General features: G+C 43.4%; 3 protein-coding genes across 7 annotated transcripts in view; all 3 read right to left on the bottom strand.

Moving 5' to 3' along the window:
• The window catches only part of LOC129816465 (collagen alpha-3(VI) chain-like), a 91,493-nt gene that overhangs the window by 16,435 nt on the left and 48,150 nt on the right, over window positions 1–26,908 (bottom strand). For all 5 annotated transcript variants that reach the window (XM_055870994.1, XM_055870995.1, XM_055870990.1 and 2 more), the window contains 23 exons: window positions 13,575–14,186; window positions 10,943–11,569; window positions 9,419–10,018; window positions 8,626–9,243; window positions 7,969–8,303; window positions 7,690–7,768; window positions 7,438–7,583; window positions 7,002–7,094; window positions 6,548–6,601; window positions 6,154–6,225; window positions 6,003–6,029; window positions 5,828–5,872; window positions 5,455–5,508; window positions 5,281–5,343; window positions 4,868–4,933; window positions 4,571–4,624; window positions 4,362–4,397; window positions 3,400–3,462; window positions 3,004–3,066; window positions 2,103–2,165; window positions 1,575–1,637; window positions 378–428; window positions 114–149 (listed from right to left, as the gene is read on the bottom strand). In XM_055870994.1, coding sequence (XP_055726969.1) covers window positions 114–149; window positions 378–428; window positions 1,575–1,637; window positions 2,103–2,165; window positions 3,004–3,066; window positions 3,400–3,462; window positions 4,362–4,397; window positions 4,571–4,624; window positions 4,868–4,933; window positions 5,281–5,343; window positions 5,455–5,508; window positions 5,828–5,872; window positions 6,003–6,029; window positions 6,154–6,225; window positions 6,548–6,601; window positions 7,002–7,094; window positions 7,438–7,583; window positions 7,690–7,768; window positions 7,969–8,303; window positions 8,626–9,243; window positions 9,419–10,018; window positions 10,943–11,569; window positions 13,575–14,186 — 3,920 coding nt within the window. The remainder of the gene's footprint in view (window positions 1–113; window positions 150–377; window positions 429–1,574; window positions 1,638–2,102; window positions 2,166–3,003; window positions 3,067–3,399; window positions 3,463–4,361; window positions 4,398–4,570; window positions 4,625–4,867; window positions 4,934–5,280; window positions 5,344–5,454; window positions 5,509–5,827; window positions 5,873–6,002; window positions 6,030–6,153; window positions 6,226–6,547; window positions 6,602–7,001; window positions 7,095–7,437; window positions 7,584–7,689; window positions 7,769–7,968; window positions 8,304–8,625; window positions 9,244–9,418; window positions 10,019–10,942; window positions 11,570–13,574; window positions 14,187–26,908) is intronic.
• Window positions 19,884–22,118, bottom strand: LOC129816469 (collagen alpha-3(VI) chain-like). The gene is made up of 2 exons (XM_055871000.1): window positions 20,696–22,118; window positions 19,884–20,588 (listed from the first exon to the last, which is right to left on the bottom strand). The coding sequence occupies exons 1-2, from the start codon at window positions 21,213–21,215 to the stop codon at window positions 19,924–19,926; spliced, it is 1,185 nt and encodes a 394-aa protein (XP_055726975.1). The 5' UTR covers window positions 21,216–22,118; the 3' UTR covers window positions 19,884–19,923.
• LOC129816466 (collagen alpha-3(VI) chain-like) lies at window positions 24,632–25,923 on the bottom strand. The gene is made up of 2 exons (XM_055870996.1): window positions 25,404–25,923; window positions 24,632–25,296 (listed from the first exon to the last, which is right to left on the bottom strand). The coding sequence occupies exons 1-2, from the start codon at window positions 25,921–25,923 to the stop codon at window positions 24,632–24,634; spliced, it is 1,185 nt and encodes a 394-aa protein (XP_055726971.1).

Genomic DNA, 26,908 nt, shown 5'->3' with positions numbered 1-26,908 from the left:
CATTTGAGTGAAACAGTGCGCTTCTCTTCATTTCAGCAATCCTTGAATTGAACTGAGTAAGCTGTGACAGTGATGATGTGACATTACCATCATGTGACATTACTTGACATTACCTTTGGTCCTGGGAATCCTGGGAAGCCCTCATCACCCTGTAAGGAAGACACTTGTCAGTTCATTTGAGCATGGGTTGATAATGGCAATTTAAGATAACATCATGCAAGCTCATTAAAACATAGAACATTGATGTATTGATTGATTGGTTGAATTTGTTGGATATTAGTGATTGCATTAATGATGTAGGTGCAGATGGGACTAGTACAGATGAATATGAGGGACAAACAGACATATTGTATTTTGTCAAATGTATGATTATTTACCTTTCTTCCTTTGGGCCCTGCGATACCAAATCCATCTCGACCATCTTCGCCCTGTAAGAAGAGAACACTGAGCTTACTGCAAAGCGAATGACCCAATCTTAGTTAACAGTACCATGTGTGCTAAACAATGAACAATGTCACTATGTACACGCTGACCGGGGTTCAAATAGTATTAAAAATCGTTCAAATACTTTAGCTGTGCTTGATTGAGCTTGCCTGGCACAAATGAATGGTCCAATGGTATGGTTCCAAAAGTGCAAACCCCACCCATCTGACACTCCAGGCAGACACAAGCAAACACTCAATGAAAGCTGTGAAATACTATTTGAACCCAGGCCTAATGTACAGCCTGAGATAATAGTTGAGAAGTAGAGCTGTATGCACTGATCTAAACTGATCAATACAGTACCAGGACACTATGCACCAGTACCGTGTACTAAGTCACTGCATTGCGACAGATCACGTAAGAAGCTAATGAAACGAGACAGAACTTACGAGCTCTTCAGTAAAATGATACAAGTTAAGAGATTAGAGACACATGCTCCAGGTTCTAAGAAGCGAGAGGAGTTCAGAGATGGACATAAATCTTGCTGCTCTTTGAACTGGCCGTGAGTATGACGTCCAGATTGCCAAAGCGACCGGAGCATGTCTAAAGTTGACTACTTGCACATTCCCTCTCATGGATTAGGTTAACAAAACGTAAGCATGGATTTCTGTCTTACCTAGTCCATAGACTGCTTACAGGGTAAATAAACCAATGTATACATTTGTAATTTGGGTGAACTATCCCTTTTACATTGATGGACACTCCCTACAACCAATGTTTATTCCTTACTTACACGATGCTCAAATCTGTGGTGGGGAGTGTGCAAGTGCACACTTCAGGAGAAGAGTAGAGAATCTGTGTCTCACACTGTCACAAGCCTGGGCTCATAGTAACGAAATGTCATAGGGCTACAAGAGAAACAATTCATCTCAGAAATGTATCCACTAAATAGGATAAGAAGGGGAAAAGAAGATTCAAACTCCAATAACATACTGTAAGTTATGATATATTGCACTTGTGTATTTTTATTGTTTCATCTCAATGTATGTAGACCTCATGTAGTCTACGATCTGATTAATAGTCAGTCTGTTTGTTAATCTTCCCTAGGTGTCAATTGTGTTGAGCTGACAGAATGTGATGTAATGACTTACAGGCTCACCACGAGGTCCCAGAGGTCCCACGATGCCTTTTGGTCCGGGCTCTCCTGGCTCACCCTATAACGATACAGATATACAAAGAATGAGAAGCAGAGAGAGGGAAAGAGAGAGAGGAGAGAGAGAGAGAGAGTTAGAGAAAGAGAGAGAAAGAGAGAGAGAGAGTTAGAGAAAGAGAGAGAGAGAGAGAGAGAGAGAGAGAGAGAGAGAGAGAGAGAGAGAGAGAGAGAGAGAGAGAGAGAGAGAGAAAGCACACTTCGAAAAAACATTCCTTCTGAGTCGCGCAGAGATTTCCTCCAGATTTAATTGCATTCACCCCCGTTACTTGAAGTAAATTTGACACAGGGCCTGGAAGTTTTGTTAGGGATCATTCTGTGTTGACTCTAATAGGCCGTGTATGTGTGTCCAGTAACGGTAGAATGGGAGGCTTAGGCCATTGTGAATATACTGTAACCTAAACAAGGCTGGGATGACTGTGAGGCATAGGCTAGACTAGAGCGATGCCAATGATGATCAGTTCGGTACCTTGCGACCCAGAGCTCCTCTCCTGCCCTTGTCTCCGGGGGTTCCCTGGGCTCCTCCTGGACCCTGGAATAAAACATAAACAAATCAGAGAAAATCTTCTCACCATTGACACCCATGGCACTGTCAGGTTACATCGATGCTGAAGCAACGCGTGTTGTCGTATGTCATGATTACAAAGCAGATTCACTCCTACAGACACTACATGTGAAATGTGCTCTAACAGTGTCAAGCATTTTTTTCCTGTATGTCAGCTGGGAGGCACATGCATCCATTTTGCCTGCGTTTCCTACAGAACATGTGCTACTTCTATCCAACCGCACATTGCTTGTGTTTACTGTGATTCCCAATTAGATGCCTTTTCCTCAAGTTATATGGCGCTGTGCAGTACATCTCAAAGTCCAAACTTAAATGTCAACAGACAAAAAAAACGTCTAATATCAAAGAGGACACAAAACCCTATGGTAATTCATCACTCTGTGGCACAAACAATTAGGTTAAAGATGACTGGTTCGATAGTTCTGCTATAACTAGGAGCAAAGTTTTAGGGGGTAACATTGGTACTGTTCCTTTGAGAAGCCTACATGTGACCAATCTTTTGTTGTTGAGAATTTTTAAGTTCGTCATTTCCACTTTAACATGTCAGACTTCATTTACCCTAACGTCAAATGTATCAACCCCTACAACAAATGTCCATTAATTATAATCCACATAATAATTCACATTTCCTGTTGCTAAAGGATTATTTTTCTGCTGTAGCAAACTGAGTCAAATTAAGATCCTACATCTATCTGTATGTCTTGATACAAAGAAGAGACTGAGGTCTTAACATTGCTGCAGAACCTGCCATCACGGCAATATCAGAAGTGTGCCACATTTAAAATGGTGCTGGTAGTTCACGTACCCTTGGTCCAGGGTTCCCGTCCTCACCTCTGGTTCCAGGTGCACCGATTGGTCCAGCTTGGCCCTGAGTAGGACAAAGCATCACAAACACATGTCTACATCAGAGACTGGTCTCCTGTAGAATCAAAGTGACCAATAGATTTGGTGGTTAAAAAATTGTGTTTCGTTTACAAAGTGAGTGTGATTTGAATCTGAAGTTCAACTGCCTGTTGGACTTAGTTCAGCCCCTTAGCTTCAGTATAAACATGGCTACTATGAAAGCCCATGTAATGACTGATACCAAAAAAAGTGTAATGACAGTAATAGATTTTTTGGCAAGGGACGATAAACATGCACAACGCAAACTACACAATGTTCTGTCAACAAGTCTAGAAACACAGTGTATGGAGGCACTTACTCTGGATCCTCCGATACCAGGCTCTCCCTGCACACCATCACCTCCGGGTTTGCCAGGGTTTCCCTATGACATAGGAGAAACCCATGTCTCGGTTAAATGCGGTATATGATTAGACCTCAGTAAACATGATCAGTTTATTGAGATTAGGTGAAGTGAGTTTACTGTAGATAATTGAGTAGCGTATGTAAAGGACAGTCGCTAGCTAGATATGCTAAGTTTGATCATAGAAAGTAATGGAGAGGGGGATGCTAAGTCTGCTAATTATGATGGCCCCACACTACAGTACATGTATGTGTATTATGGGGGTGTCGGGTTCACCTAGGTGTCATGATAAGGGTTGTACCAAAATATTTGATGTATTAGAATAATTGATTTTACTTATGTTGTATTAATAGAAGGGGGAGGGGTTATAAAACCCCTCCCCCTTACATTTATAAGGTCCTAGACTACAGATGAACAATATATATATACATGATGAGGTTTTAATATTGTTACACTGTTGTTTTCTAATTCTCTCTTTCTGCCTCATTATAAAGAGGTCCCTCTGAGAAATTTGTGACTGTGAAGAAGGAGCTCTGCAGGGGAGTGAAGGAGATAAGACTAGTCAAACATTCCACAATGAATCAACTTTGGGGAGTGGACGTTTACTGCTAAGTTTTTAGATGACACTAAAAGCCATTGTTTATATGCCTTGGTAGGCAGGGTTTTGGTCTCAGGAGTAAAAAGGTAATGACGTAGGTATTGACATCACCAGGCTAGACTAACAGTGGCCATGATTTAAGTCTGATGACTGCATGGGAAGTGCTGTCAATATGCAGATAGCAATGGGTAATTTGGCGTGGAAGGGCTGGTTACCCTGATATCAGGCACAGTAATGCAGCCTGGTTATGCAACAATTAGGCCTGCTAATGCAAGGCATCAAGACTGGATATGTTCAGAGGTAAGGTTCAGGGTTCACTTACAGCTTGTCCAGGTGGGCCTCTCCTACCATCAGAACCCTAATACAATCCAAACGGGGAATAAACACATCATACAGACCCAGTTATTACTGAGTTACCTCATAATGTGGTGGTGCATAAATAAGTGAACTATTCGGTAGAAAGAAATATTAAGCCAAATATCAGATAACACCTTTTTTAGCAATAGAGAAGAAGAGAGAGAGTAGTCATACCGTCCTGCCTGCTTCACCGGGGCCTCCCTTCTTACCATCCTCCCCTGACTCTCCCTAGCATTCAAGACAAAGTACATCATCAATGACATTAACAGGAAGTGACACCAGTGAAAGAAACATAGTGACGGCTTAAACAGGAAATGAGGTGTGAAGATGCTCACTCCTACTCACTGTGCAATTGCAAATCAGCACACAAAACATTAAGAATGCAAGGAAATTGTATAGTTGATTTCCTATACAAACACTGTAATCCCCACAGGCAGTTAACACACTAGCTTGGTGAGAGGAAGATATTACCACTGGGCCGACATCGCCTGGGTCTCCTTTAGGTCCAGCCACATTGTTATCTTGACCTGTGGTTCCCTAGCAAACACAAAGCAAATGGAATCAGATTCAGAATCAGTTTGGCTGTTAATGATGTAGTACAAAATACTTTGTTGACTAGTTTGGTTGGTTTCTCTGTTATATCTACCATATGAATCCCAATGATTGGGATTCCTGCTATCATTATAAGGTAACACCAACTGAAGACTGAACCAGTATCAGTTTTTCCATCCCTGAACTAAATAATTCTGTAATGAAAACAAGCACTGATCTGTTGAGCAAGGCACTTAAACCTAATTGCTCATGTAAATCGCTAAATTACTGAAATGTAAAATGTAAATCTGGAATAAGGCTGTACAGTATTTCAGATGTTAACAGATTCTTACAGGATCTCCTCTGATTCCTGTATCCCCGATGTCTCCTGCATGTCCTTTAGTTCCTTTGGGTCCCTGAACACAGAAACAAACATTTGTGAGTGGTAAGCACATCCAAATAATTAAAATGAATGAATGCATGGAAAATGATGTTTATGAGGTTGCAATGACCACATGAGGACTCACCATTCTCCCAGGGTTCCCTCTGTCTCCTGGGGGTCCAGCGACTCCACTCTTGCCCTGGTGGAAAGCAGTAAATCAGTCAGCCACACATTCAAGCGTGGTCTAAAAGTTAATCATAAGTCATTATATTCGCCTTTACTACTGTGGGTCTGTCTTGTCAGCGTAAGCATTCAAAGCTAAATTTACTGTACATTTTGCTTTGTAAAGTTGTAGACTAAAGGGAGGATTTCAAAAGCACTTCTGACATGAGGCCAATATGTCAAAAGCTGTAACTCTTCCCGTAAAGTTCTGTATGACCTTCCAACTTTAGGATACATTTTCAGCACATGCCATAGAAAAACAAATCTTATTGTAAAATAAACTACGCTTTTCTTACCTCTTCTCCGTTTATGCCATCCAGGCCGATCTCTCCATATTCCCCCTGACAGAAGACAAGGGTTATTGAGGGTAAATCTCATCGCTAACATTTAAACAAGCTATTATGTGATCAACATATTATCAATTATCATTTGAAGTAAAGTATTGATTTTTCTATTGAAGAAAAACCTCACCTTTTCTCCAGAGTATCCACGACCACCCTGATCAATTGAGAAATAGGAGATACATTATTACATATTTTATGCAAAAAAGACATTACATTCTGTTTTGATTTCACATCAGTTAACCTTTTGATTGATACAGTAGTGCTAAGTGGGTACTGACCTTGATGCCCCTCTGTCCAGGACAGCCCTGGAAACCTTGCGTTCCATTGACACCAGGAGGACCTCTGTCTCCCTGTCACACGAGGAGAAGAGAGAGAGATGTCCTGTTACACAACATTTACACTATATTGAATAGGATTGAGGTTGATGATGGTTGCCGTTCATCACCCTAGGGTGCTACCCATTGGTGGTGCAATGTGTAGCAATGTGTTACTGCACTTTGAGCACCGGAAAGGCTCTATATACTGTAAATCCAACTATTATTCTTTTTAAACTTCAGAGCAGGCGCATAGTGTGGCCAGAGGGTACAGTCTTACTAAAGAATACAGGAAGAAAGCTGAACAGATATTTGTGAGTTTAAAGTTGTTTCAGATATGAACAGAAATCTGACTTACGGGTCCTCCCTCATCTCCGGGATGTCCTGCTCCGCCTGCTCCACCTGGACCGCCCTGCAAGATAAGAAGCATATTACGCATAAATCTGCACTGTATAACTAACTCATCGCAATAGTCTTTCACAAGGCATTTATATTTTCCTAGGCATTTTTACACACTTAAAGTACACTCTTCGAAAAAAGGTATATTTAAAACCAATAAGGGTTCTTCTGCTGTCCCCATAGGAGAACCCTTTGAAGAACTATTTTTGGTTCCATGTTGAACCCTTTTGGGTTGAATGTAGAACCCTTTCCACAGAGGGTTCTACATGGAACTCAAAAGAGTTCAACCTGGAACCAAAAATGGTTCTCCTATGGGGTCAGCTGAAGAACCCTTTTGGAACCCTTTTTCCTAAGATTGTGCATTAGTATACAGTACTTAAGTTCAAGTAATAATAACAAAGCACGTTAGTAACCTTGGGTCCTCCAAGCCCGACTGCTCCTCGGTCTCCCCTTGTGCCGGTGCATTTACATGGTACTGCACAGCACTCCCTCTCAGCAATGTTGTCCTGCAAATTGGAATATATATAAAGTTGGAATTTAACAAAACATTTTCTGTGTACAGCCAAAATTGGTTGATTATCCACTCAATCCAAAACTGCATATCTGTGACTTGACTACGACTTCAAGTATCTTCCTAATGTTCAATGTGGTCATAGTGTACAGTAGATTAGTCCTTAGACTTTCTCCAGGTTCTTTCCTAAAAGCATTTGTGTGGCAAAGTTGGGTTACATGGCTGAGTTGGACTGTATGTTACAGGTACAAGTACGAGAACATGTAACGATTAATGAGTGTAATGTAATGAGTAATGAGTAATGAGTAATGAGTAATGTAATGAGTGACAGCACTCACCAGTTCCTCCAGAAGCTCGTAGTCCAGGTCCATGACATTGACTCGGAGGGGTCTGGTGTACCTGAAGCCTCGGCCAAACTCCAGCAGCACCGCCTCCTCAAACTTGGGTACCCGCTCCAGACCCACCAGGATGAAGCTGTTCACACCTAGCATGGCACAAAACACATATTTAGTTCTCTTTGTCCAGGATCTTTCTCAGTAGTTTCAACAGCCATAGCAATCCAATTATCCAGCCATAAGACTTATCCTCACCTGAAATCTTAAGTTCTTCAACCCGTCTCTTCATTTCGTTATACTGGCCATCCAGACCGTCAGTCAGATGGATCACAACCTGTGCGTGGTTGGGGTGGAGGCAATCATATCATTTCATTTGACTAATAATGAATGGTATTTATTTCAATAGGTTTGCTTCAATCTCAAGTCAAACTTAACCAAAAAAGATAAATGACGGACTTCAATCTACTCTACTCACACCGTTCCCTGTGGGTGAAGATATTAACTACATTTATAAAAAGAGACAGGCAGACACACCTTGACTGCGTCCGCGGCTCGGCTTTTGAACCTCGAACCGTAGGCGGCGATGGTCTTGGCATTGAGGACATAGGGGCCACGATTGCGCAGGGCCCGGAATGCCTCAAACAGCGTGTCGGCGTTGTCCGTGAACTCCAGGTGGACAGGTTCCGAGGCGGTATCCATGGCCAGGATGCCCACCTGGATCGAGGGGATCTGTCCCGACGAGCAACTGATGCCCGTCATCTTGGTGATCCTCTGGAGGATGGCACCCATCTTGGACTCCAGGATCCTCTGGGCCTGGAAGATGTTCTGCGAGGACACGTCGAATCCCACCAACACCTCCAGGCTGCAGGCTGAGAGAGAGAGAGAGAGAGAGAGAGAGAGAGAGAGAGAGAGAGAGAGAGAGAAGATATGGGGAGGTTGATTGGTGGTTGGTGTCTGGTGCTTCTCTGTACTATGACTTGTAATGTAGATGTTTACCAGATGTTTACAATCCATATGCGGTCTGCTATTACCTGAGTCATTCTAAAGCATAGCAATTTTTTATCAATGTTCTATATGAAAGTAAAGGATGTAAGCAAAACAAGCATGAGGAAGTGATGTAGATCTGCCAAGATATGTCCTCCTAACACCAACACTAGGGGAAAGATAGGGTAAAATATCTGTGATCCTCACCTTTTGAGGGTTCCTGGCTCACGCCAGTGCACAGCTTGATTCCCTTCACCTCGTCGTCCAATGTTTCCAGGATCTGCTCGTTGAGCTCAGAGAGCCCCATGAACGTGCTCGCCCTGGCCACCGTGGAGGCCTCGCTCGCCAGGTTGTTCAACTCATCCTCAATGTCGCCCACGCCGACGGCGTAGATGCGCACACCGGTAGCCTTCAACCCCAGAGCGGCAGTCTTGCCATCGTCGGATGACTTTCCGCCAGTGACGATCATCAGGATCTGGGGGATGCCCTCATCCTTCCTGCTGCCTTTATCTTTGATGAAGTGGTTCTCCTGCACGTGGCGAATGGCAGCACCTGTGTTGATCCTGCGGCCACCCTTGTACTCTGTGCGACCTAGGGCGCTGATGATGTCGTCCTTGGTCTTGTAGGTGTTGAGGTAGAAGACGTCGGTGACGTCGGTGGCATAGTGGGCCAGGCCAATCTGCAGGTTGTCACGCTCGGTGAAGAAGAGGTCTATAAGGTTCAGGATAAACTCCATCACTTCCTTGAAGTTGTCCTTGCCAAGGTTGATGGAGCCATCCACCAAGAACACGATGTCAGCAGTCTTGGCTTTAGGGAGTCCTGAATCTGAGAGAAAGATAGAAAACACAGAGAGAGAGAGAGCGACGGAGAGGTATAGAGAGAAAGAGAGGTGCCATGTTGAATCCTATTCACAGTATTTATTTGGCTATTATTCAATATTTATCAGTACATTTCTTACACAGAATAAGGCGAGAATGCATTGCTTTGTGGTTTCACTTACTTGGGTCATCAATTTCTGTAGGGGGCTCCTCGGGGATTGTCCCATTGAGCCTGGCAATGAACCTCTCCTTAATGGTAGGCAAGCCGGGGAAAGTAGGTACCTGAAGAACATCGGCAGAGCTGGTGGCAATCTGGTTGAGCTGCCTGGAGTCTGCTCCGCCAGCCCCAATGCCAATGCAGTTGACCCGAGAGCCTTTGAGCAGAGGGCCATACACAGATACGTCAGTGGGGGACCTTCCGCCTGTGAGGACCACCAGATGCTGGGAGGCCTCCGCAAGCCGGACACCTGCCGAGGATTTCAGCTCGTTCCTGATCACATACTCGATGGCTTTGGCCAGATCGGCCGATCTGCCACCCTGCTGGCGTAGTCTTTTGATGGCAGAGAGCACAGCTGGCTTGTTGTTGTGGGAATTGAGAGAGAAATCCGTCTTGACCTTGTCAGAGTATTGGACGACAGCGACCCGAACCTTGTCAGGTTGCACATCCAGCTGCTGAACGATGTTGAGGATGAAGTCACGGATGTGGGCTATGCCACTGGACCCTGTGGTGTCCGATCCGTCTATGAGGAAGATGATGTCCTTCCTCCCCATGTTGAGGTTAGCTGAGAAGTAGAACAGAAAAACAAGTCAAGCAAGTGGGGTTTTACTTTTTATGTTGGCAAAAAAAAAAAAAAAAAGTAAACAAAAGGGAATTGTAACAGTTGAGGCGATATCATACAAAACGTAAAAAAACAGGTTTCCATTCAACCTTTTTATTCAGGGAAAAGTACATGTCACACAAACATGTCACAACATGCCTGATGGAAACAGCTATTTTGTTGGTAGACTTTCCAAATATTGACAAATCAAAATACGTTAATCAAGGTGGGATCTTTTTGAGTCTGTAAAATTAATTATGTGAGAAAAGGAGGTGGAAGTTGACCTTTATGCGCAAGTATTGATATAATAACCATCATACCAAAAGTAAACTTGGAGTCACGCGATGGTATGTTGTGTAGTCCTTCCACTACGACTCGGGAAATGTAGCATGTAGTTTATTAGGCTACAGATTTTTAAAATGATGATGAACTTCACATGGTGGTGAAAGTACACCGTAATGAGCTTGATTCCCCTTTCCAATAAATATTGAGAGTCTTATTCTAGTGACATGATGATCGAGGCTTGGCTGCCATTTGAAAAATAAATAATCTCATCATGTAGGCTATACCCGCACTGTATCTGGGAGCTGTTGGCTAGAGTGCACGTGCCAAGACCAAAGTGGGCACATTCACTATATAACGCATTTTGTTTTGTTACATAACAATACAGCCTAGGATCAAACCAGGGTCTGTAGTGACGCCTCTAGCACCTTAGACCGCTGCGCCACTCGGGTATGAAAATGTTCATATTGTTTTATGCAGATTTTAGAAAATTCAAATTCAAATCTGTCACCAATTGGATGGAAACTTAGCTACATTAAAAAATATATTTGATGGGTCATAACTATTTAGGAACTGCATTGGGTTAAATAATGTATAATCTCTTACCAATATCCAAAACAGGAGGAACAAAACTATTGGAGATGTCAGTGGTGGTCATGGTGTTGACTGAAGCAATAAGCTGCTGCTCCACTGTTTGAAGCTGCCCAAAGTTGTTAATGGAGTAGGCGAACTCTGGCTTCAGGGAGATCTGCCTCAGTTCGTTGGGGTTGGCATTCTTTGCCCCGATGGCAAGAGGGGCAACCAGGTTGGTCTTCAGCTGGTTGGCTGGTCCGGAGACGTCGTCGTTGGACTTTCCACCCGTGACTAGAATGAGGAACTGAGGCACACCCTCCTCGATGCGGCTACCGGCTGATCTCTGATAGATGTTCTTGGAGACCCAATCGAGGGCACGGCCAGTGTTGAGACGGTTTCCACCCCTGCTCTGAATCTTCCTCGTGGCCTGGCGGACCTCGTCTTTGGTGGAGTGCTCGTTCAAGAGGAACTCCATATTGGCATCGTCACTGTACTGCACCACTGACACCCTGACCCGATCCAGACCCACGTCCAGCTTTTCCACGACCCTCCCGATCATGTCACGGATGGCGGGAAACTCGCTGCGCACAGCTGTTGTGCCGTCAACGAGGAAAACCACATCCCTCTTTTCTCCGCCAGTGGATACTATGGTGGTGGTGACTGTGGGAGAAGACAAGCACATCAAATGTGTTTGTTAGCAACACAAATTGAGCTGCATTAGGGCATAGATATTAACCAAATTCGTTATGGGGATATTTTATGTTCTAATTGTACTTCATTATAACTATGTTTTCACCTTGCATCGACCCTTTTGACTACTGATCTGTTTGTATGAGTCAAACGATATAATCTAGTTTTAATCTATCATTATTATTAATAATACATTATTAATGATGAACATTTGAGAAACAGTTTTTATTGATATTCAACTAGACTACAGTATCACAGGTGGTGATGCCGATGACTGAAACCCAGTTAACAGTGAATCCGAATGAAAAACAGCTAGCTCTGTAGTGCTGCTTTGACAAACTCCCCAGTAAAATAACCTGTTGTTTTCCTTTTTACCCCACTGGTAGCTAACATCAATCAAAGCTGTAAACACTACCACATGAGCACATTTAGCAGAATTGTTGTTTTTGGTCTCTGGAGACTGTATTGCCTTCAAGAAATATTATTGTACCAGCACGTTGTTTGGTTGTACTTGTGTGTTAGCTAAGAGATAATTATTTTTGTGCCCCTGCAGTAATTAGTGGATTAGGGTTTCCCATGCAAAAATGTAAAACTTCCTCAACTGACCACCTTGAAGCAATTATTCGCCTATATTTGCTATACCGGGATAGAAGTCAATAGTATGTGTTATGAAGTTATGAGTGGTGGTAAAAAAAAAAAGAATCACCAAATGGTACAATTTCTGTACTACTCCATGCATGAATTTCACTGTGGCGTTGGCCCCCTCTGTCAGACATGGAAAAACATAAGTAATGCTAAAGTCAGTGTAGGTCCATTTAAACCATTTAAAATGTAGCATGGGCGGTGGGGTGTAGTACCACTACTATCCACTGGAGGGCAACTAAATTGTATTCATTCGAAGCACAAGACCCAGGCATTTCCAATAATACCTTATACACTCAGATGTAAAGTGTTTGTTTTAATTGGTATAAAATCTAATATACAATATATATATTGTATATATTGTATATATTGTTTTTTTTTATACAGCTTAGTCCCCGAAATTGGGCACTCGTTAATTCAGTCAAATCAAATCATATTGTATTGGTCACACGCACTGAATACAACCCGAATAGAACACCTGTGGACTTTACAGTGATATGCTTACTCATGAGGTTTTAAATATGCCTCTTCTCAAGAAAGTTGGAAAGCTTAGCATATAACATGTTTGATTATGTACAATCCCATCTAGCCTATTCATAGAAGCTAACATCCTTTAGCGACTATTCATGAAGACATCTTCTGAACGCATCGCTTGCAGTACAGTTTCGGAAGCATAAGGAACGTATCTTTCATATCATCGAGAAATAGTCTTCAGAAAACAAAAATACTAAATCACACTTTTATAGGTTTAGTGTTCCCACACTGCCATGTTACAGCGTTTGTTTACGGAAGACAGATGGAAGACAGAGGCAACCACCTGTGCTAATTAGTTATCTAGCATGCTCAAACACCTGTGTGTAAGTCTAACTGGCGAGGAAGTGTAGCGGAAGTGTAGTTCGTCGGATGGAGAGACACAGCCGTATGGATCTGTGCAAACCTGCTAAAGTAAGTGTATGTTTTTTATTTTAAAGATTATTTCTCACTGATATGAAAGATAAGTTACGTAGGTTTTAAAAACTATCGCAAGTGATGATTATTGACGTTTCTAAATGAGTGTCGGGATTGTAGCTCACATGGTCCCACCGGTAAGAGGTGCTTATAGCTGAGAACCCTTGGGATAAGGCAGATTGCCTTGGGTCCTTGAGAGCAACAATCAATCATGATGCTTTTTTGACAATTTGACACATACGCCACCAGGTAATTAGCCAACCACTGGCCACTACTGTGAAGTGTTGTCCAAATATTCCATAAAATGTGCTGAAATATTGTGAATGAAATTCAAACAGACATTAATCCTATAAAGCACATTAATGATAGCAAGAGAGGGCATTACCATCCACAGTTGGGAAAACAGGGCGTAGCCTGGCAATGTCGTCATCGGACAACTCTGTGAGCGTGGAGATCAGCGTGTCCTGGACTGTGTACAGGCCAGGGAGGTCATCCACAGTGTACGCAAAGTTGGGAACATAGGACACAACCTGAAGCTCCTGAGGGTTTACATCTCTGGTCCCGATGCTGAAGGGCAAAACGCCTGACTTCTTCAGTGATGTCGCAGGTCGACTGATATCATCTGTGGACCTACCGCCGGAGACGACAATCAGGAACTGTGGGACACCCTCCCCCTTCCTGCCGCCACGTCGAACATTCAGCACTTCACTACTGACAAACTCCACTGCCTGACCCAGGTTACGGTCCCGGCCGCCTCGCTGCCTCAGTCCATTGACAGCGTTCAAAACCCCCTCCTTGGTTGTGTGGGAGTTCAGGTAGATATCTGCATTGGGAGAGTCGCCATACTGCACCACACCAATCCTGATCTTGTTCTCGCCCACGTTGAGGTTCTTCACGATTGAGCGGATGAACTCCTGGATGATGGGGAACTCCCTTCCGACGCCATCTGAGCCATCAACAAGGAAGACGATATCCTTCTTGGGACCCCGAGACTCAGCTAAAAAAGAAGGGAGAACATACATTTTTAATTAACCATTGCTCCTTTTGTAGTAGGTAGGCTAATATATTTCAAAAGCATGTTTCACAACGATGTTCAATATCCTTTTGCAAACAATGATTGAACACTTCAGCTGAAGGACTTTGCTTCTAAGTGTCTTACCTCCCGAGCTAATGAATATGGTAGGATCGGGATACCTGGCTTTGACAAGTCTTGACAAAACAGAGAAGAGCTCTGTCTGGATGTTTTGGAGGTTCCGCATGTCACGGACAGAAAATGTTTCGTTAGGGGAATTTGAGATTAACTGCATCTCCCTGTAGTCAGCATTTCTAAGGCCAATACTGACAGGGACCACACCAATACGCTTTAGCGCGATCGCTGAGAGTTCAACACTATCACTAGACTTCCCACCACTAATCAAAATGAGTATTTGTGGAACACCCTCCATGTGCCTGCTGCCAGAGGAAGCGGTAAAGACATTGTCCCTGACATACTGAAGAGCTGCTCCAGTGTTGAGGGGTCTACCTCCTTTAAGTGTGATGCCTCTGATTGCATGTATAGCCTTGTTTTTGGATGCATAAGTGTTGAAATAGAAATTGACCATTGCATCCTTACTGTACTGTACCACAGAAATTCGGTCTTTGTTCTCCTTCACATTGAGCTTTTCAACAGCTCTCAGTATAAAGTCTTGTATAACTGGGAACTCATTTATAATGTCATCAGATCCATCAAACAAGAAGACAACATCCTTCTTGGTTTCTTCAGGTTGAGCTAGAAATTACAATACATGTATGCTGTGTTTTGTATGACGACTCATAAAAGCATTTAGACATTTAGTCATGTTTTATTTTCAAATTAACTCATTGACTAACTTTCGATTATTCCATAGTTCTTTGGATGTCACCAAATTGTCTTTCCACTATGAAAAGAATAGACAAGTGACACTTAGAAAAATAAGGTTACTTACCAATACGAGTGGTACGCTTTAAAGTGAACAGTACATCTAATAAGATGTCTGGAAGCTCTCCAAAGTCAGTGATTGGAAAAACAAAATTATGAGCAGCGGTGGGAAGACCAACTGAGTCTGTGCCAATACTGAAGCTCAAAATGCCAAGATCTTTAAGTATCAAAGCCGGCTGCCTAGCACTATCGCTGGACGGTCCTCCTGTGAGCAGTATCAGTACTTGTGGAACACCTTCAAGATGTCGGCTTCCCGAGATGGTGCTAAAGACATTGTCCTTAACATACTGTAGAGCTGTCTCAGTGTTGCGCAATCTTCCTCCCTTGTGTCTTAATGTTCGTATCTTGCTGATGACAGTGTCCTTGGATGAGAAGGAACTCAAGTAGAAGTACACTACAGCTTTACTGCTGAACTGGATCACTGCTACCCTGTCTCTGTCTTCGGCAACGTCAAGGTTTTCCACAACTCTTCGTACAAAATCTCGCATAGCAGGAAACCCACTCCGACTGCTGTCTGAGCCGTCGATGAGGAACACAACATCACGTCGTCCGATCCGCGATTCCACTAGGGAGAATAGTACATGTGGATTGAACAAGATGCAATTCGTCATATCAGTACTAAAGGGGGACAGGGGTTTGACATGCTGTAACCATTTGGCATAGCAAAGAAAGAACCAGTGAAACAAAAGAAGAAGAAGAAAAAAAATCCATCATGGAGTGGTGAGAGTCAAGCGAAGATTGACACTTTAATAAAAGATGAGATGCACGAATCTTAAAATACGCAGCATTTTGTTTTAAAATGCAGCAAAAAATTCAAGCAAATAAGAAAGGAGCACAGATGAATTTACCATCACATGCTATACATTGCAGGCGAACAGAGCACATTGTCCTCTGTGTTGAGGACAGTGGCAAATTAAGTCTCTAAATACACCACCAAGATTCTACAATCTTGTCTTCTCTTAGGAAAAGTGATATCATCAAAAGAAAATGTACAATTTACAGTTATGAGCCTGCTTTTCCTAAGGAGAAGAAAATACTCATTGTTCTTAGTTGGAGAACAATGCCAATCAACGGCGGGACAATTACATTATGCACATGGGATTCATGAGTTTCAATAAGTTCTTATATGAAAAGTGTTTCTGACATCCCTTACCCAAAATGCCAGAACATTTCAAAGTAGTGATTCTCATTGAAGATAAAAGCTGATTCTCCAATCTATAAAGATCAAAGTATTCGGAAAATGTAAATGCCAAAGAAGGATTGAAAGAAAGAGTTTGCAGCTCTTCAATGTCTGTAGCTTTTGAACCGATGGTGATGACCATGATGCCCTGTTGTTTCAGAGCATGAGCGGCGTTGCTAATTGGGTCTCTGGATCTTCCTCCACTTAAAATGACTAACACCTGTGGAACACCAAGCAAGCGTCTACTTCCAGCTGAAGCAGTGAAAACATTGTCCTTGATGTACTGGAGGGCGGCCCCGGTGTTGAGAATTGCCCCTCCTTTGTGCTTCAGACTTCTAACAGTGTCTAGAATGTCCTTCTTTGTTGTATAAGTGTTCAGATAGAAGTGGACCTCTGGATCTCTGCTGTACTGGACCACCGAAACTTGATCTTTGGTTTCCTCCACATTGAGTTTGTCCACAACTTTTTGTACAAAATAACGCATCGCTGAGAATCCACTCCTGGTGCCATCAGAACCATCCAGAAGGAATACAATGTCTCTCTTTGGTACTTTATTTCAGGTGGGGAACAGATATTCAATTAATGTAAATATAACTTACGAAGGAATAATGAGAATAATGGGAAGATAATGCATTAATTTACTGTATCTCTGGTAAGCAACTGCAGCTGATTGAAGCAAATGCATTCCAGAGAGTTGAAGTAAATTACATTGCTGCAAAGAAGAGACCCTTAGTAAGACTATGCTGAAAGAATTTGAAGAGAACAATGAAATGAAGAATGAAAAAGTTTTCTAGGAAAAAAGGTCGTAATAATACCAAGCATAAGCATGAATGCAAAGTGGAAGGATTCACTCTGAATATTGAAGAAAAATCTTTGAAAGAAAAATCTAGAAGCAAAAATAAATGAGAGAGCAATATGAAAGAAGGGTTAATCAAGATGTTGTACGATTTGACAAATGAGGTGAGGATGAGCAGCTTTAATACTTCTAAAACTGTTAAAATATTTCAACACATTATTTTGTAGAATGTAGAAAACATCTTGCTAGGAAAGAGTAGATGACTATACCAGTAGATCTAACAGATTTTAACATCACAGAGCAATCAACTGGTTAAATAGACTGAGAGAACGAAAGAAAATTTTTACCTATGAAACCAGGACTGGAAACTTGAGCAATTGATGATAAAAGCTCCAGATGCAGTGCTGACAGGTCTGAAAAGTCTCGTGCCATAAGGATGAGCTGTGAATCGGACGTAATTGACTGCATTTCTCTAGTGTCGGCCTGTCTGATGGCAATGCCAACACTCTGAATTCCTTGACCTTTCATATCAAAGGCAGCTTGGCTAACAGCGTCGTTTGACTGTCCACCACTCAGCAAAATCAATATCTGAGGGACACCTTCATAACGTCTGCTTCCAGAGGTGTCTCTAAAGATGTTGTCTTTAACGAACTGGAGTGCTGCCCCAGTGTTGAGGGGTCTACCACCTTTGTGTCTCAGACGTCTTATGCTGTCAAGAATGTCCTCCTTTTTGGTGTATGTGTTCAGATAGAAATGTACCTCTTGATTTCTACTATACTGAACCACGGAAATGCGGTCTTTGTTTCCTCCCACATTGAGATTCTCCACTACTTTCAGTACAAAAACACGCATTGCTGAGAATCCATTCCTTGTGCCATCAGAACCATCCAGAAGAAATACAATATCTCTATGTCCCATCATAGTTTCTCCTAGTAAAACATGAATAAAGACGTTATTTCTAAGGATTACATTTGTGCCTAATGAAACAAACCTTGATACACGTGAGATAATAAAATATGTATGAATAGCAATTATGATCTTAAACTAAAGGTTTTAAAAACAAAGAATAACAGTGTAAGGTATTAATAATGTAAAATATGCAGCAAGTGATTTTTGACCATTTTAAACAGATTCCCTAGATTCATATATCAGAAAAAGACATTTGGTATATTTTCCAGAAATATTAAAATTGCAACTATGAATTTGGCTTCATGTTCATTTATTTAATGGATCTTACCCATAAGGCTAATATTGAAAGTTTCGACCCTTGTGAGTAGCTGCTCTTGGATGTTTGGAAGATCACTGAACTCAGACACTGAAAGAGCATAACTTTGATCAAAGGAAATGCGTTGTAACTCATTAATGTCTGAGGCTCGAGATCCAACACTGAAAATCACAACTCCTATTTTTTTCAGAGCAGAGGCCGGTGTATCAACATTATCATTGGATTTCCCACCACTCAACAGTATCAACAACTGAGGGACACCCTCATGCCGTCTGCTTCCAGAAGAAGCGGTAAGGACCTTGTCCCTTACATACTGGAGGGCTGCCCCAGTGTTGAGGGGTCTACCTCCTCTGTGCCTCAGACCTCTGACGATGTCAAGAATGTCGCCCTTCGTGGTGTATGTGTTCAGATAGAAATTCACTTCTTGATCTCTACCGTACTGGACCACAGAAACGCGGTCTTTGTCTCCTCCCACATTGAGTTTCTCTACTACTCTCTGAACAAAATCACGCATTGCTGGGAATCCATTCCTTGTGCCATCAGAACCATCCAGAAGGAATACCACATCCTTTCTGGCGGTGTCATGATCAACTGAGAAAATAAATAGATTATGTCAATCAAACTGATCAAATGTGGTGTTTTTGGCCAAATGATATAGTCGTTTCTAAGACTCAGCGGCCATTTTGCTAACACATCCTGACTCTTCATTCACAGTGATAACACATACCTAAAACTGTTGGTGATTCTGGAGTAACATCAATAACCACTGCCTCCACCGAGGACAGAAGTTGCTGCTGGATGCTCGGAAGGTCAGTAAAGTCTGAGACAGACAGAGCGTAACTGGGATCATGTGATATCCTCTGCAATTCTCTGCTATCAGAGCTCCTTGTTCCAATTCCAAAGACCAAAACCCCAAGCTCCTTCAGAGCAGAAGCTGGCGTGTCAACATTGTCAACGGACCTTCCACCACTCAACAGAATCAGTAGCTGTGGAACGCCTTCCAAGCGTCTGCTTCCGGAGGAGGCAGTAAAGACATTGTCCCTCACGTACTGGAGAGCTGCTCCAGTGTTGAGAGGTCTCCCGCCTTTGTGTCTCAGACCTCTTACAGTGTTGAGAATCTCTCCCTTTGTTGTGTATGTGTTCAGGTAGAATTGGGCGGCTGGATCTCTACTGTACTGGACCACCGCAACGCGATCTTTGTTCTCATCCACACTGAGTGTCTCCACCACTCTTTGAACAAAGTCACGCATGGCTGGGAATCCACTCCTAGTGCCATCAGATCCATCCAGCAAGAACACAACATCCCTCCTGGGAGCCTGACTCTCAACTAGGGAATGTGAAGGTTCAGATAAAGAGTCATATTACATGTGGCATAGGTAAGGGAAAACAGGACAAAGCTGCTTCTGTCACATGAAAGTCATCCCTTTCACTTATCACAAACAACTATTCAAAGAAAGTGACAATTTGTGCATTGGCCTGAGTTATATCATAGGGAACATTGGTACAGAGGTATGAAATGAAACCACATGAAAGGCCTCAGGGGAATCTACACAAGTGTTCTAAGCTATCAACTACTCTATCCTAATGTAAAAGATGAACTGGAACAGATCAAAACCATATTTTTCTTACCTACTATTGTTGGTATTAGTGTTGGTGTCATGGTTGTGTCCTGTATAATGGCAGTGTTCATGGCAGAAAGAAGCTGCGGTTGGATGTTGGGGAGGTCAGTAAATTCAGACACGGAGAGAGCATAACTGGGGTCATAGGATATCTTCTGTAATTCTCTGCTATCAGAGCTCCTTGTTCCAATTCCAAACACCAAGACACCGAGCTCCTTGAGAGCAGAAGCTGGTTTATCTACATTGTCAAAGGACCTTCCACCATTTAGCAGTATCAGAATCTGTGGAACACTTTCAAGGCGCCTACTTCCAGAGGAGGCAGTAAAGACGTAGTCCCTGACATACTGGAGAGCTGCTCCAGTGTTGAGGGGTCTCCCTCCTTTGTGCTTTAGCCCTCTTACGGTGTCAACAACCTCTTCTTTTCTTGTGTAAGTGTTCAGATAGAAGTGGGCCTCTGGTTCTCTGCTATACTGTACCACAGAGACTCGATCTCTGTTCTCCCCTACAGTGAGTTTCTCCACTACTCTTTGAACAAAGTCACGCATTTCTGGGAAGCCATTCCTAGTGCCATCAGAACCATCCAGCAAGAATACTACATCCTTTCTGGCGATGCTTAGGTCCACTAAGAGTATCAGAAACAAAACAGAAAATGTATGTCAACATTGCTTCATCAAACCTGAAATATGTGTTTGTTGCTTTAGTTTTCCTAGATAATGCATCCGGTCTTACCTATGACTGTTGGGGAAATGGGTGTGGCGCCAACGTGTACAGTAATGAGTGAGGAGAAAAACTTATCCTGGACGCTGGGGAGATCAGAGAATTCAGAAACAGACTGGGAATAACTGGGGTCAGAGGCAATCCTTTGAACCTCTTTGCTAGAATTTCTGTTTCCAATGGCAAAGATCAAGACCCCACTCTCTTTCAGGGCAGAAACTGGTATATCAACATTATCATTGGACCTCCCGCCACTCAGCAGTATCAGCATCTGAGGGACACCCTCTTGGCTTCTGCTTCCCGAGGAGGCAGTAAAGACGTTGTCCCTTACATACTGGAGGGCTGCCCCAGTGTTGAGGGGTCTACCTCCTCTGTGCCTCAGACCTCTGACGATGTCAAGAATGTCGCCCTTCGTGGTGTATGTGTTCAGATAGAAATTCACTTCTTGATCTCTACCGTACTGGACCACAGAAACGCGGTCTTTGTCTCCTCCCACATTGAGTTTCTCTACTACTCTCTGAACAAAATCACGCATTGCTGGGAATCCATTCCTTGTGCCATCAGAACCATCCAGAAGGAATACCACATCCTTTCTGGCGGTGTCATGATCAACTGAGAAAATAAATAGATTATGTCAATCAAACTGATCAAATGTGGTGTTTTTGGCCAAATGATATAGTCGTTTCTAAGACTCAGCGGCCATTTTGTTAACACATCCTGACTCTTCATTCACAGTGATAACACATACCTAAAACTGTTGGTGATTCTGGAGTAACATCAATAACCACTGCCTCCACCGAGGACAGAAGTTGCTGCTGGATGCTCGGAAGGTCAGTAAAGTCTGAGACAGACAGAGCGTAACTGGGATCATGTGATATCCTCTGCAATTCTCTGCTATCAGAGCTCCTTGTTCCAATTCCAAAGACCAAAACCCCAAGCTCCTTCAGAGCAGAAGCTGGCGTGTCAACATTGTCAACGGACCTTCCACCACTCAACAGAATCAGTAGCTGTGGAACGCCTTCCAAGCGTCTGCTTCCGGAGGAGGCAGTAAAGACATTGTCCCTCACGTACTGGAGAGCTGCTCCAGTGTTGAGAGGTCTCCCGCCTTTGTGTCTCAGACCTCTTACAGTGTTGAGAATCTCTCCCTTTGTTGTGTATGTGTTCAGGTAGAATTGGGCGGCTGGATCTCTACTGTACTGGACCACCGCAACGCGATCTTTGTTCTCATCCACACTGAGTGTCTCCACCACTCTTTGAACAAAGTCACGCATGGCTGGGAATCCACTCCTAGTGCCATCAGATCCATCCAGCAAGAACACAACATCCCTCCTGGGAGCCTGACTCTCAACTAGGGAATGTGAAGGTTCAGATAAAGAGTCATATTACATGTGGCATAGGTAAGGGAAAACAGGACAAAGCTGCTTCTGTCACATGAAAGTCATCCCTTTCACTTATCACAAACAACTATTCAAAGAAAGTGACAATTTGTGCATTAGCCTGAGCTATATCATTGGGAACATTGGTACAGAGGTATGAAATGAAACCACATGAAAGGCCTCAGGGGAATCTACACAAGTGTTCTAAGCTATCAACTACTCTATCCTAATGTAAAAGATGATCTGGAACAGATCAAAACCATATTTTTCTTACCTACTATTGTTGGTATTAGTGTTGGTGTCATGGTTGTGTCCTGTATAATGGCAGTGTTCATGGCAGAAAGAAGCTGCGGTTGGATGTTGGGGAGGTCAGTAAATTCAGACACGGAGAGAGCATAACTGGGGTCATAGGATATCTTCTGTAATTCTCTGCTATCAGAGCTCCTTGTTCCAATTCCAAACACCAAGACACCAAGCTCCTTGAGAGCAGAAGCTGGTTTATCTACATTGTCAAAGGACCTTCCACCATTTAGCAGTATCAGAATCTGTGGAACACTTTCAAGGCGCCTACTTCCAGAGGAGGCAGTAAAGACGTAGTCCCTGACATACTGGAGAGCTGCTCCAGTGTTGAGGGGTCTCCCTCCTTTGTGCTTCAGCCCTCTTACGGTGTCAACAACCTCTTCTTTTCTTGTGTAAGTGTTCAGATAGAAGTGGGCCTCTGGTTCTCTGCTATACTGTACCACAGAGACTCGATCTCTGTTCTCCCCTACAGTGAGTTTCTCCACTACTCTTTGAACAAAGTCACGCATTTCTGGGAAGCCATTCCTAGTGCCATCAGAACCATCCAGCAAGAATACTACATCCTTTCTGGCGATGCTTAGGTCCACTAAGAGTATCAGAAACAAAACAGAAAATGTATGTCAACATTGCTTCATCAAACCTGAAATATGTGTTTGTTGCTTTAGTTTTCCTAGATAATGCATCCGGTCTTACCTATGACTGTTGGGGAAATGGGTGTGGCGCCAACGTGTACAGTACTGAGTGAGGAGAAAAACTTATCCTGGACGCTGGGGAGATCAGAGAATTCAGAAACAGACTGGGAATAACTGGGGTCAGAGGCAATCCTTTGAACCTCTTTGCTAGAATTTCTGTTTCCAATGGCAAAGATCAAGACCCCACTCTCTTTCAGGGCAGAAACTGGTATATCAACATTATCATTGGACCTCCCGCCACTCAGCAGTATCAGCATCTGAGGGACACCCTCTTGGCTTCTGCTTCCCGAGGAGGCAGTAAAGACGTTGTCCCTTACATACTGGAGGGCTGCCCCAGTGTTGAGGGGTCTACCTCCTCTGTGCCTCAGACCTCTGACGATGTCAAGAATGTCGCCCTTCGTGGTGTATGTGTTCAGATAGAAATTCACTTCTTGATCTCTACCGTACTGGACCACAGAAACGCGGTCTTTGTCTCCTCCCACATTGAGTTTCTCTACTACTCTCTGAACAAAATCACGCATTGCTGGGAATCCATTCCTTGTGCCATCAGAACCATCCAGAAGGAATACCACATCCTTTCTGGCGGTGTCATGATCAACTGAGAAAATAAATAGATTATGTCAATCAAACTGATCAAATGTGGTGTTTTTGGCCAAATGATATAGTCGTTTCTAAGACTCAGCGGCCATTTTGTTAACACATCCTGACTCTTCATTCACAGTGATAACACATACCTAAAACTGTTGGTGATTCTGGAGTAACATCAATAACCACTGCCTCCACCGAGGACAGAAGTTGCTGCTGGATGCTCGGAAGGTCAGTAAAGTCTGAGACAGACAGAGCGTAACTGGGATCATGTGATATCCTCTGCAATTCTCTGCTATCAGAGCTCCTTGTTCCAATTCCAAAGACCAAAACCCCAAGCTCCTTCAGAGCAGAAGCTGGCGTGTCAACATTGTCAACGGACCTTCCACCACTCAACAGAATCAGTAGCTGTGGAACGCCTTCCAAGCGTCTGCTTCCGGAGGAGGCAGTAAAGACATTGTCCCTCACGTACTGGAGAGCTGCTCCAGTGTTGAGAGGTCTCCCGCCTTTGTGTCTCAGACCTCTTACAGTGTTGAGAATCTCTCCCTTTGTTGTGTATGTGTTCAGGTAGAATTGGGCGGCTGGATCTCTACTGTACTGGACCACCGCAACGCGATCTTTGTTCTCATCCACACTGAGTGTCTCCACCACTCTTTGAACAAAGTCACGCATGGCTGGGAATCCACTCCTAGTGCCATCAGATCCATCCAGCAAGAACACAACATCCCTCCTGGGAGCCTGACTCTCAACTAGGGAATGTGAAGGTTCAGATAAAGAGTCATATTACATGTGGCATAGGTAAGGGAAAACAGGACAAAGCTGCTTCTGTCACATGAAAGTCATCCCTTTCACTTATCACAAACAACTATTCAAAGAAAGTGACAATTTGTGCATTGGCCTGAGCTATATCATTGGGAACATTGGTACAGAGGTATGAAATGAAACCACATGAAAGGCCTCAGGGGAATCTACACAAGTGTTCTAAGCTATCAACTACTCTATCCTAATGTAAAAGATGAACTGGAACAGATCAAAACCATATTTTTCTTACCTACTATTGTTGGTATTAGTGTTGGTGTCATGGTTGTGTCCTGTATAATGGCAGTGTTCATGGCAGAAAGAAGCTGCGGTTGGATGTTGGGGAGGTCAGTAAATTCAGACACGGAGAGAGCATAACTGGGGTCATAGGATATCTTCTGTAATTCTCTGCTATCAGAGCTCCTTGTTCCAATTCCAAACACCAAGACACCAAGCTCCTTGAGAGCAGAAGCTGGTTTATCTACATTGTCAAAGGACCTTCCACCATTTAGCAGTATCAGAATCTGTGGAACACTTTCAAGGCGCCTACTTCCAGAGGAGGCAGTAAAGACGTAGTCCCTGACATACTGGAGAGCTGCTCCAGTGTTGAGGGGTCTCCCTCCTTTGTGCTTCAGCCCTCTTACGGTGTCAACAACCTCTTCTTTTCTTGTGTAAGTGTTCAGATAGAAGTGGGCCTCTGGTTCTCTGCTATACTGTACCACAGAGACTCGATCTCTGTTCTCCCCTACAGTGAGTTTCTCCACTACTCTTTGAACAAAGTCACGCATTTCTGGGAAGCCATTCCTAGTGCCATCAGAACCATCCAGCAAGAATACTACATCCTTTCTGGCGATGCTTAGGTCCACTAAGAGTATCAGAAACAAAACAGAAAATGTATGTCAACATTGCTTCATCAAACCTGAAATATGTGTTTGTTGCTTTAGTTTTCCTAGATAATGCATCCGGTCTTACCTATGACTGTTGGGGAAATGGGTGTGGCGCCAACGTGTACAGTAATGAGTGAGGAGAAAAACTTATCCTGGACGCTGGGGAGATCAGAGAATTCAGAAACAGACTGGGAATAACTGGGGTCAGAGGCAATCCTTTGAACCTCTTTGCTAGAATTTCTGTTTCCAATGGCAAAGATCAAGACCCCACTCTCTTTCAGGGCAGAAACTGGTATATCAACATTATCATTGGACCTCCCGCCACTCAGCAGTATCAGCATCTGAGGGACACCCTCTTGGCTTCTGCTTCCCGAGGAGGCAGTAAAGACGTTGTCCCTTACATACTGGAGGGCTGCCCCAGTGTTGAGGGGTCTACCTCCTCTGTGCCTCAGACCTCTGACGATGTCAAGAATGTCGCCCTTCGTGGTGTATGTGTTCAGATAGAAATTCACTTCTTGATCTCTACCGTACTGGACCACAGAAACGCGGTCTTTGTCTCCTCCCACATTGAGTTTCTCTACTACTCTCTGAACAAAATCACGCATTGCTGGGAATCCATTCCTTGTGCCATCAGAACCATCCAGAAGGAATACCACATCCTTTCTGGCGGTGTCATGATCAACTGAGAAAATAAATAGATTATGTCAATCAAACTGATCAAATGTGGTGTTTTTGGCCAAATGATATAGTCGTTTCTAAGACTCAGCGGCCATTTTGTTAACACATCCTGACTCTTCATTCACAGTGATAACACATACCTAAAACTGTTGGTGATTCTGGAGTAACATCAATAACCACTGCCTCCACCGAGGACAGAAGTTGCTGCTGGATGCTCGGAAGGTCAGTAAAGTCTGAGACAGACAGAGCGTAACTGGGATCATGTGATATCCTCTGCAATTCTCTGCTATCAGAGCTCCTTGTTCCAATTCCAAAGACCAAAACCCCAAGCTCCTTCAGAGCAGAAGCTGGCGTGTCAACATTGTCAACGGACCTTCCACCACTCAACAGAATCAGTAGCTGTGGAACGCCTTCCAAGCGTCTGCTTCCGGAGGAGGCAGTAAAGACATTGTCCCTCACGTACTGGAGAGCTGCTCCAGTGTTGAGAGGTCTCCCGCCTTTGTGTCTCAGACCTCTTACAGTGTTGAGAATCTCTCCCTTTGTTGTGTATGTGTTCAGGTAGAATTGGGCGGCTGGATCTCTACTGTACTGGACCACCGCAACGCGATCTTTGTTCTCATCCACACTGAGTGTCTCCACCACTCTTTGAACAAAGTCACGCATGGCTGGGAATCCACTCCTAGTGCCATCAGATCCATCCAGCAAGAACACAACATCCCTCCTGGGAGCCTGACTCTCAACTAGGGAATGTGAAGGTTCAGATAAAGAGTCATATTACATGTGGCATAGGTAAGGGAAAACAGGACAAAGCTGCTTCTGTCACATGAAAGTCATCCCTTTCACTTATCACAAACAACTATTCAAAGAAAGTGACAATTTGTGCATTGGCCTGAGCTATATCATTGGGAACAT

Source organism: Salvelinus fontinalis, chromosome 19 (genome assembly GCF_029448725.1).
Source record: "Salvelinus fontinalis isolate EN_2023a chromosome 19, ASM2944872v1, whole genome shotgun sequence".
NCBI classification, from domain to species: domain Eukaryota; kingdom Metazoa; phylum Chordata; class Actinopteri; order Salmoniformes; family Salmonidae; genus Salvelinus; species Salvelinus fontinalis.
The sequence above is the reverse complement of the archived record's forward strand: the minus strand, read 5'-3'. Positions and strand labels throughout refer to the sequence as shown.

Coding starts and splice junctions, on each gene's coding strand:
- LOC129816466 (XM_055870996.1), bottom strand. CDS start 25,923: ATGCGTGATTTTGTTCAGAGAGTAGTAGAGAAACTCAATGTGGGAGGA. Junction 25,297..25,403: donor CATTTCCCCAACAGTCATAG/GTAAGACCGGAT, acceptor TGATACTCTTAG/TGGACCTAAGCATCGCCAGA.
- LOC129816469 (XM_055871000.1), bottom strand. CDS start 21,215: ATGCGTGATTTTGTTCAGAGAGTAGTAGAGAAACTCAATGTGGGAGGA. Junction 20,589..20,695: donor CATTTCCCCAACAGTCATAG/GTAAGACCGGAT, acceptor TGATACTCTTAG/TGGACCTAAGCATCGCCAGA.